Source organism: Coturnix japonica, chromosome Z, assembly GCF_054131305.1.
Source record: "Coturnix japonica strain WE chromosome Z, WE-NBRP24, whole genome shotgun sequence".
Lineage (NCBI taxonomy): Eukaryota > Metazoa > Chordata > Aves > Galliformes > Phasianidae > Coturnix > Coturnix japonica.
In genome coordinates, this window is record NC_140702.1 from 64,512,840 (window position 1) to 64,523,833 (window position 10,994).

At 38.8% G+C, this 10,994-nt stretch overlaps 1 protein-coding gene across 6 annotated transcripts in view; it reads left to right on the forward strand.

The window, feature by feature from the left end:
- The window catches only part of PRLR (prolactin receptor), a 60,764-nt gene extending 51,864 nt beyond the window's left edge, over positions 1 to 8,900 (forward strand). For 5 of the 6 annotated variants that reach the window (XM_085527886.1, XM_085527884.1, XM_085527887.1 and 2 more), the window contains 6 exons: positions 360 to 529; positions 1,667 to 1,836; positions 2,500 to 2,644; positions 4,794 to 4,893; positions 6,011 to 6,080; positions 6,714 to 8,900. In XM_085527886.1, the coding sequence (XP_085384012.1) occupies positions 360 to 529; positions 1,667 to 1,836; positions 2,500 to 2,644; positions 4,794 to 4,893; positions 6,011 to 6,080; positions 6,714 to 7,739 (1,681 nt within the window). In that variant the 3' untranslated portion in view covers positions 7,740 to 8,900. 6 annotated transcript variants of the gene reach the window in all.
- Positions 8,901 to 10,994: the final 2,094 nt, after the last annotated feature.

The following is a 10,994-nucleotide window of genomic DNA, read 5'->3' on the forward strand; positions in this document are numbered from 1 at the left end:
GCCTTGGGGAACACTACTGGTGATGAACTGGCAGCAGGGTGTACCCCATCCCCTACAGCCCTTTGATCTCTGCCACTGAGACATGTCAGCACTTGCTGTGACAGGGACAGTTGAACAATCTTATCTCACAGTTGAACAATTTATCCAGAAAAGTCCTGTGAGGGGCAGTATCAAAGGCATAACTTTTGTACTATCAATTCTCAGAGTATCCTGGATCTTTCCAGGTATGGTGATTTCCTTCATATTCTCAGTTATATAGACTCAAATCCAGCCCTAAAGAATGTTACTACAGATGCAACTACTTGTAAACAAAGTCACGTGTTTTAGTCTGTGTAATCACTGTGATTCTTTCATTTCAGAGAGGAACAAGTTTATGAATGTCCAGATTACAAAACTGCAGGCCCCAATTCCTGCTACTTTGATAAAAAGCACACTTCCTTCTGGACCATATACAATATTACTGTCAGGGCAACTAATGAAATGGGAAGTAACAGCTCAGATCCTCATTATGTGGATGTGACCTACATAGGTAAGAGACAGTGTTTTCTGTGAAACCGATTAATTCAGGATTATGGGTTTTGATACAATCTTTTTTCTTCCAGCTCTTCTCATGGATTGTAGTACACCCCAGTTAAAAATATGTAATATAAGATAAGATCTTGTTTGTAGTAAGTCAAAATTCATCCTCCTAGCATTTGAAGGACAAAAGTGCTGAAAGCTTTAACACTGCATTCAGATAATCATTTATTGGATCCACATATTTCCTCCAGTCAAGCCATAAGAAACGCCATCTTGCTAAAATCCTTTTCCACTCTATCAGCAGTTGAATTCAAATTGATCTTTTAACCAATAAAACTTAAATTTTACTACCTGAAAGCGGTTTTCTGAGATTTGCTTTTCCCAGGAGAAGCTGAAACTGTTTTTATAGCAATGCACTGATAATCTCTCAGACTTTTTCCACAGAGTGACTGTGTGCAAGTATTTATGTAATTTTCTAAGGGAAAGAATATTACTGCAAATAATGATTTTTGTATCAAAGATGAGACTGCTGAGAGCCTGATAACTGAAAAAGGGCTTGTGGAGAAAAAAAAAAAAAAAGCATATTTTACCTCTATGCCCTGACTACTTACTTGGTGAAACTTTGCATCAGACAGTGGTAAAACACATGCATTGTATGCAGGAGCTCTACCTGTGAACTGAGGCAGCTGCAGGCCTGGCTGGCAGAAAGCTACATTCCATTTTGTTTTATTTTTGAAGCATGGAAAGGACTTTATTCTTTTATGTATCCCTGCCAATGCACACTGGGATAATGCTGCTGTATTTTCCCAGTGTTAACAATTGAAGGGGACAAGTTTTATAATTTAAATCTGTGTTTTCAGCATCCCTAATGGTATATACCAAATTTGGTAAGATTATGATACAAAACAACTTTTATAACACACCATTGAAGATGTTGTTTTGTTATATTTTTTTATATGTGTTTCTATTAGCTTTGAAATAGAGTGTGGAGAACAGCAAGGATAAATGGTGATGTGAAAAAACAAAGTATGGTTTAGGTGGTAAATGAACCAGGAAAACTTCAATATGAACTCCACTTATTTTGTGTTCTTCAGTGCCTTCAAATTTTAAATCCTTGTTTATTTTATCAGTTCTCTTATTTTAACAGTACAGCCTGATCCTCCTGTGAATGTAACTCTAGAATTAAAAAAGCCAACAAATAGAAAACCGTATCTGGTACTGACATGGTCTCCACCCCCACTGGCTGATGTCAGATCTGGATGGCTTACCCTTGAGTATGAATTGCGACTGAAGCCTGAAGAAGGAGAGGAATGGGAGGTAAGGATCTTGCATGTTTTTACTCACAGTTTTTCTTGATCAGTTAGAGTTTGTTAGTTATGTCCCATGCCTGACCATAATGAAGCAGGCACATGGAATAATTCGTCCTTTTTCAAAAGCAGTGCTTGTGTGTTCCACATATTCCTATTGAGAAGGCTAGTATCTCAGATGCTGCTGTGTGGCAGCAGGTGATGAAGTACTTGTTTTTAATTGTGGCCATTATATATTAATCATATTGACATAGTAGTTTAAATTGTTAGCTCTTGTTCTGCCAGGCTTATTTTTTTGATAATTTGTTCTCAGCCACAAATACTTCTTATATAACAGGATGACATTATGTATATATATATACTATATATTTATACAAATATTGTATATAACAATGACATTATGCATATTTGTGCAAATAACCATTAGGTAATAGTTGTTATCTCCACATAATAATTATTCGCCACACTCAGGATCTGCAACTCATACAAGTAGGGGACAAACTGTTGTCTCCACCTCTGACATCATGATCAAACATCATAAAATAGAACGCATTACTTACAGAACAGCCTTGATATGTTCCCAACTTGATTATCAGGACTAGACTAGCAGTGATTTTCTTTGAAAAAATATCTAAATTTTATATGGATTTTATGATTTTTAATTCATTTTCAGACTATTTTTGTTGGACAGCAAACACAATATAAAATGTTTAGTTTAAATCCAGGAAAGAAGTATATTGTACAGATTCACTGCAAACCAGACCACCATGGATCATGGAGTGAATGGAGCTCTGAAAAGTATATTCAGATTCCTAATGGTGAGTGGCCTTACATGCCTTCAATAGCTGTTATTTTATGAAGGTTCTTGTAATACTTCTGTCAGCTGTCAGTAGCACCCATACAGGTTGACATCCCACTGTTTTCTACAGGTAGGAATGTCATTGCTAAGGTAACTTCTCAGCTTCCCTGCACCATACAGTCAGCTGTACTCTTCATTAATCTTAGGAGTTAAACAGATGAATCAGTTTTCTTACAAACGTAAAGCACATTCTTTCTGTTTATTGCCTCATTTATATTTGTTATCATGAATAAACATCTCAGTGTAAGAAGTGCCATGTTAAATAGAAATCTTTAAAAACATATTGTCATAGACCATTCTACCCAAAATTTATTTGTACTAAAATTTATTTATTTTCAGAGGTCTTGGAGAACTGGGGAGGTGCCTGAAGACTGGAGGACGGCCAATGTCACTCCAGTCTTCAAAAAGGGCAAGAAGGAAGACCCAGGTAGCTATAGGCCAGTCAGCCTCACCTCTGTCCCAGGGAAGGTGATGGAACAGCTTGTGCTGGATGCCATCTCCAGACAACTGGGTGATAAGGAGGTTATCAGGAGTACCCAGCATGGGTTCACCAAGGGGAGGTCGTGCTCGACCAACCTGGTGGCCTTTTATGAACATGTCACTAGCTGGGTGGACAGGGGGAGGGCGGTAGATGTAGTCTACCTTGATTTCAGTAAGGCTTTTGATACTGTCCCCCATGACATCCTTATAACAAGCTGAGGAAGTATGGGATAGATGAGTGGACAGTGAAGTGGGTTGAGAATTGGGTGACTGGCAGAGTGCAGAGGGTTGTCGTTGGCGGTGCGGTGTCTGGCTGGAGGCCTGTAACTAGCGGTGTCCCCCAGGGGTCTGTGCTGGGTCCGGTCTTGTTCAACATCTTCATCAACGACCTTGATGAGGGGATAGTGACCACCCTCAGCAAGTTTGTGATGACACGAAGTTGGGAGGATTGGCTGACACGCCTGAAGGCTGTGCTGCCATTCAGCGAGACCTGGACAGGCTGGAGAGCTGGGCAGTAAGAAACCGGATGAGGTTTAACAAAAGCAAGTGTAGAGTCTTGCACCTGGGTGGAAATAATTGCATGCACCAGTACAGGCTGGGGGAAGACCTGCTGGAGAGGAGCTCTGCTGAGAGGGACCTGGGCGTCCTGCTGGACGACAGATTGACCATGAGCCAGCAGTGTGCCCTTGTAGCCAAAAAAGCCAATGGCATACTGGGGTGTATTAAAAACAGCGTGTCCAGCAGGTCGAAGGAGGTGATCCTCCCCCTCTACTCTGCCCTGGTGAGGCCTCATCTGGAATATTGTGTCCAGTTCTGAGCTCCCCAGTACAAAAAAGACGGGGATCTCTTGGAAAGAGTCCAGCGGAGGGCCACTAAGATGGTGAAGGGCCTGGAGCATCTCCCCTATGAGGAGAGACTTAGGGAACTGGGTCTGTTTAGCCTTGAGAAAAGAAGGCTGAGAGGGGACTTGATCCAGGTTTATAAATACCTGAGGTGTGGGAGCCATAGTGGTGAGTCTGATCTCTTTTCAGTAGTGCATGGGGATAGGACTAGGGGTAATTGGATGAAAGTACAGCATAGGAAGTTCTGCACAAATGTGCGTAAGAACTTCTTTACAGTGAGGGTGACGGAGCACTGGAACAGGCTGCCCAGGGAGGTGGTGGAGTCTTCTTCTCTGGAGATATTCAAGACCCACCTGGATGCCTTCCTGTGCGACATGGTGTAGGGAGCCTGCTTTGGCAGGGGGGTTGGACTCGATGCTCTCTAGAGGTCCCTTCCAACCCCTACAATTCTGTGATTCTGTGATTCTGTACCTGTATTTGATAATGAAATTACTTATGTTAGCCTACATGGGCTTGAACCCTGTGAAAAACTTCTCCATCTTCATGCATTTTGATGCCTTTTTCACAGGAGTTCATTTCCTTTACAATGCTGTTAATTTGAAGTATATTAATTACCAGATGTTGCAGTGATTATTGAGATATGTTTGTGCTAGTTGAGGCCTCATAGATTCAATACCAACTTTGGAGGGTTAAACCACTTCTTCAAATAAAAGTAATTTGATACTTTTTGTGCATTCTGAATGTATTTTCTAGATGCATCCTTAAATAATTCCCTTTGTTTCTTAGACTTCAGAGTAAAAGATATGATTGTGTGGATCATCCTGGGTGTCTTGTCATCTCTCATATGTTTAATCATGAGCTGGACGATGGTTTTAAAAGGGTACAGGTAAGTCAGAAGTCTCATAATTCTGTGTAGCTGTAAATTTCATCAATTTTTTCCAAAAATAAGCTATTAACATTTCATTTACTTTCATATAGATTTTGTGCTTTTTTATGGGAGAGTTGCATAGCATTAATTACAGATTTAATACTTTATATTTGCTATTGGTAGAGAATGCCGCCTTGCAACACTGGGGCCCGGGTTTGAATCCCCCCTGTGGCACAAGTGGTAGAAGTGCCGCTCTGCTACACAGAGTCTCGAATCCTGGGGGTTGGACTCGATGATCTCTAAGGTCCTTTCCAACCAATTGACTTTATCAAAGAGGGAGCTTAAGACAGGACTTTTCCTTCATGACCCCATGTTCACCATGTCCTGTAACAGCTTTACTCTGAGGTCTGAGCAGACCAAGGTCTGTTGTTACTGCTAAAGACTGAGGCAAAAAAAATTCATTAAATGTTTCCACTTCTTCCTCTTCCTTAATTCTTAATTGCTAGGTGACTAAACACCACAAGTATCAGTCTAGTGTTTTCCTTTGACTTCCTTTTACTTTTGAAATACTTTAAAAAGTCTGTTTTGTTGCCTGGCACCCCAGTGGTCAATGTGAATGCAAGCTACAGTTTTCTTGGTTTCTCTCTAGACATTAACTGCAGCTCTGTTCTGTTTTTTGAAGCATGACCTTGCTTCCAGAAATCATATGCTTTCTTTTTCTACCCTATTCAGCCATGCTGGTCTTCTGCCCCACTTGCTTGATGAACAACACAATGAGATTGCCTGCTCCTGGGCTTTTAGAATTTAGTTGTTGAAAAGTGACCAGTTCTGTATCCATCTATATTTATCTGTCTGTATCTCTATCTATAGAGTAGATTGCTGGGGTATTGTGCTAACTAGATCCTTGAGAAGTTTAAGATTTGCTTTTTTCAAGTTCAGGGTGGCGACTCTGCTGAGCTTTTTTATTTAGTCATTCTTTTCTTTTAATTATCCCCCTGGGGCCGACTTCTGATAGACTTTAGGCTTCCTGTTGCCACATCATTGGTACATTCATGAAAGAGATGGAATGGGTAGGAGAGGGCCCATACTTATATCTTCTGTATTTGTTCTGTTTGTGTTTTGTTTTGTTTTTTAGAATGGTAACTTTTATCCTACCACCAGTTCCAGGACCAAAGATAAAAGGCATAGATACACATCTGTTAGAGGTGAGTTGCACTGATAACAGCAAAGGAATTTGCTGTTACTTACCTTCCCAGGTTCTGTAACAGTAAAAATAATTACCATAATTAAGTATAAAACAGATTTAATTTAATTAACATTCAAAATAAGCAAAACTTTCAGGTTGATCATCAGGGAGGTTATGTATGAGATATGGTTTTGACTGGCACTAGCAGCAGTAGGACATTTGATGACAGGGTGTATGACTGCAGTTTCTTCCTGTGGCACCACAAGATTTTAATTCCTATGTGACCTAAGCAGTTCTTGTGGAAGTAATTCTCCACAGTCTCTTGTTACATTGAGGAGACAAGGGCATAGCTGATCTGTCATTCTCCTCCATTTCCTCCTTGCCAAATCTTTGAAGCCCTTATTTTCAGAAGCTCCCCAGTCCTTCCATTTTAGAGACATGAAGTCTGTAATTGTCTCCCTCTGGAGGGAACTCAGGGGAAGTTCTTTTGTTCTTTCACTGTTTTCTGCAGTAGTGTAAATTCATTTTAGGTCTAGAGATGTAACAAAGTGTTTGCATGTTAAATATGTAAAGTGTTTATAATTGTACTAGTCAAATAATCCCTACTGTTAGTAGTGAAAGATTAACATTGTCTTATCTGATACGCCCTTAGGCAGGGAAATCTGAAGAACTGTTGAGTGCGCTTGGTTGCCATGGTTTCCCTCCAACATCAGACTGTGAGGAACTACTGATAGAGTATCTGGAAGTAGAGGACAGCGAGGATCAGCAGCTCATGCCAAGTCATGACAATGGTCATCCCAGTAAAAATGCAAAAATTACACCCAAGGAAACAGACAGTGACTCGGGACGAGGGAGCTGTGACAGCCCTTCCCTGCTTTCTGAAAAGTGCAGGGTGACCTGCACCCTTCCGTCAATGCTTCAGACACAAGATGTAAGAGAAGTTCAAGAAAAGAAAGCAGGGAAGAGGAGCTGGGAAACTCAGTGTGTAGCCTCAGAAAGTAAATCACTCCTTTTTAGCAGTGAGAGTGCAAAATCATCCACATGGCCTGCAGTTCAGTTACCTAACAATCAGCCTCCTATGTTTGCATATCACAGCATTGTAGATGCGCATAAGATAACACTGAGTACCACAAATATGAATGTTGCAGCAGTTTTGATGGAAAATGAAGAAAAACAACAATCACGGTATTCTATCCCTGAAACCGTCCCTGGAGACATGGAAAAGCAAGGAGAGATGGAGAATTTGCATTCCAGTACTGAGCAAACCACAGTGCAGGTCAAACAAAACAGGTCTAATGAGAAGTCACCATTTTTGGATGCTGCACTCATGGATTATGTAGAAGTTCACAAAGTCAGACAGGATGAGGAACCAGCAGTATTACTGAAACATAAAGAAAACAGTGGAAAGATTGAAAAATACACTATTTCAGGAGCCAGCAAAGAATACACAAAGGTTTCCACAGTTATGGACCATAATATTCTAGTATTAATGCCAGATTCACGAGTTCTGCACACACCTGCACCTCAAGAACCTGCAAAAGAAACGTCTCAGAACCTTCAGCAAGGTCAAGTCGAAAAAAACATGAGCTACTGTCTGACAGCTCCAAGTGACTGCAAAAGAGAAACTAGTGGATCAGAGTACATGGACCCGTCCTCATTTATGCCCTCCTTTAAATAACTAAAAGTTTGATCACTCTTCATCAGGTAATGCTACAGAATGAATCAAATACAATCAGTATGATAATGCTATGGGTTAAGATTATGCTACTACATCACAACTGTAGCTTGTACCTTTTCCTAGCTGGTAAGTGTGATTTACATATGATTTTGTTAATAGTTATGTACAGTAAAAAAACAAAACAAACAAAAAAAAACCAACAAAAACCACATAGCATATAGTTCCTTTAAAAAATAGCCTTGGATGTGTATTATATAAAGAACAGAATAAACTGTGGGTTGAGATAATAATTGTATCAGTAAATCCTGGATCACTGACACGCGTTTCTTACAGAAGGAAATGTGGACATGGTACTACATGTCGTGAAAAATACATTGTGAATTAATTATTCAGTTCTGCAGTTCTTCTGTTATTTGATCAAACCTAAGGGAATTTTGCAGATTCAACAAAGACTGAGATTGTTATGGCTTGGTACACCATAATTGTCTGAGCAGTTTCTAAATCAGATAAATCATTACACAGTAACACTGATCTGCAATGTATTTTTTTCTGAATGTATTGTGACATTAGATTAAGTTTTCTTTATATTCTTTATCAGTTCTTAAGAAAAAATGAACCTCTTGTGTATGAAAAACCATATATGAAAGACAATATGTTTAACTGATAGCATTAAAATAACAAATTCTTCACAATATGACAGAAAACTTTGCATCCTGTTCCAATCAAACCAAACACGAAAAGATAGGAGGACACTATTTGATGCACTGCCTTACTGTATATATTATACAATTCTACTTTAGTACAGTCCCATACAATTAACAATGTATTTTTAAAGGCTATTTTTCTATTACCAAAAAAACAAAAAAAGAAAAAGCAAAATAAAATATTTTTTAATTTCCCAATGTTATTTTGCTAATTAGCAACTTTTCTGTTTCCTTCTGCTGAAACAGAAGTAACAAGTAAAGCTGCCATTTCTATACAAAGCATAAAATTAAACTTTATACTAATTAAGAATATGAAGTAATTTTTAAACTATATTTCTAATATATTGCTGATGTATTACTATTTGAATTGTAAATTATTTATTTCAGATGTTTTTTACCAGCTGTTATTATAAAATTAAAGTAGAGTCTAGGTTTTGAGAGTAAAGCTTCTTTCCCACTTGGTTTGTACTCTGTTGTCAGTCACGATCATCTGCATCCTTAGCCATTGTGTACATCTTTATCTGAGCTGGGAAGGCAGGTTTGAAGTCAGACTTATCACAATCAACATACCAAAATGAATTCTGGAATCCATTCTCCACAATCAGAATATGAGGCATATCCAGTGCTCTGCTGAAATAGTGATGGGAGTGAGACAAGAGTCCATGTCGGTGGGCTAGACAACTGCCCAAGGAACAGCAGTGGAAACACTGCAGATTCTTCTTTCCGTGTGTAACTGGAGGTGGAATCAAAATGGCAATGGAATCACTATGAACTCACTATGGCCCTTCTTGAAACAAAAGTTAAATATACTCCAGGAAAGTTATTAATAAGTGATGGCTGATTAAAGCTGGGTCAAGTATTTAGCAAATAGCACTAGCTTCCAGGGAGAATTAGGAGCATAAGGTAAACAAAATTGTACTGTACATGTTGTGGAAAGTATATTTACCATAGATGAGCTCTCTTCTTTCTTGTCCTTCCTGTACAGCATCATATTTCTCTAGCTTTTTATGATTTTTTTGCACTGAGCCAGCCTTCCTGCAGTATCAGGTAACCTTCTTCAGAGCCACACAGAACAGATGCTCTGATTTTGAAGGTTACAGAAGGCTGCATCTACTTTGTCAAATCAGATTCTCATATTATATACTTCCATGCCATGGAACTGCTCAAATACAGATCTGTTAAGCTGTCTGTCTTTCACTGGCAGGACTTTAGATTTTAACTAATTATCCGTGTGTGTATATAAACACGTGTTGGGGATACTGCAACTTTTACTTTAGGTATCAAATGTAGAGTCTGTGAACTCTACTTGCAATGTGCTGCCCACTTCTGGAGGATGATCAGGGCAGTTCGGATGTTCTGCTGAATGTGTAGCGAGAGATCTTAAATTCTTAATCCAGCCACTCAGTTTAGCACTTGAAGACATGAAGTGGCTACTTCAGAGAGCAGCCAAGCATAAAATTTTGTTATCGGTAGCGGGACTATTTTATTGTAGCATTTGTACTATATCTTATAGATTTTCTAGAAATATTAAGAAGTACTGAAAAGAAAGTGTCGAGCTATCAGTCAAAACTGGAATGTTTTGCAGGACAGTAAAATCTGTGTGTCCACGTGTTTAAGCTGATAGTGTACTATCTCCTTTTGACAGTGCTTCATTCTTCTGGTCATAAAGCTCCATTTTTCTGGTTGAATCTCAAAGAGCTGATTCATATAAGACATATTCTCTTACCTTACACAGATAGCCATACCTGAACCAAGCAGTTATTTCTCACTCCTAGCAGCAAGTATAAGGATGTGTTGCTGCAGGCCTTTGTTTTCTCCCTCTAGTGATGCATAGAGGCTATAGAATCTTATCAGAATACAGCTTGATGATGTTCCTTACATAGTGCATTTTTTGGACCATATACAGGTTGTTGTGGAGTATGTGACAAGGTGTCAGCAGCAGGCTGTTGCTATTCTATGGGCTACGTTTGATCATAGGCAGGCAGATACAACTTCTAGCAGATGTTAAATATATTATTTGTCCTGCCTAACTGAAAGTATCTGTATGCGTACTTAGTTTATAATATAGGCATAGAGTCTAGAGCATGATTTGCCTGAAAAATAATTGTTTCTGCTTCAGGACGATATGCTTCAGACTCCATTGGCTGTTACTATGTTTGTCTATCCTAGATTGCTCGAATCAGAGTGTGTGGCTCTCTAGCCTAAAAATAAAAATTTAAATATTTTTTTCATTTTATTTATTTTTTCAAAAATATTTTCTGAATTGACATTGCTTAAAGTGAAAAATACAGGCTGTGTTAGTACTGTGAGGTATGTCCAATTCTATTGCAGCTGTTGGGTCCCAGGAACATCATCAACTTTATCACCTTGAGTTCATAAAGCCCAAAAGATCAGCTTTTCTTCTAAGTTGCCAGAAGAAAAAAACAATCAACCAAATAAACAAACAAAAAAAGGAGTATTTTTGCATAGGGAAAAAAAAAAAATAAAAACAAACAAACAACAACAAAAAAAAAACAGCACCAAAATTGAAAGGTACTAAGAAGAAGCCCCG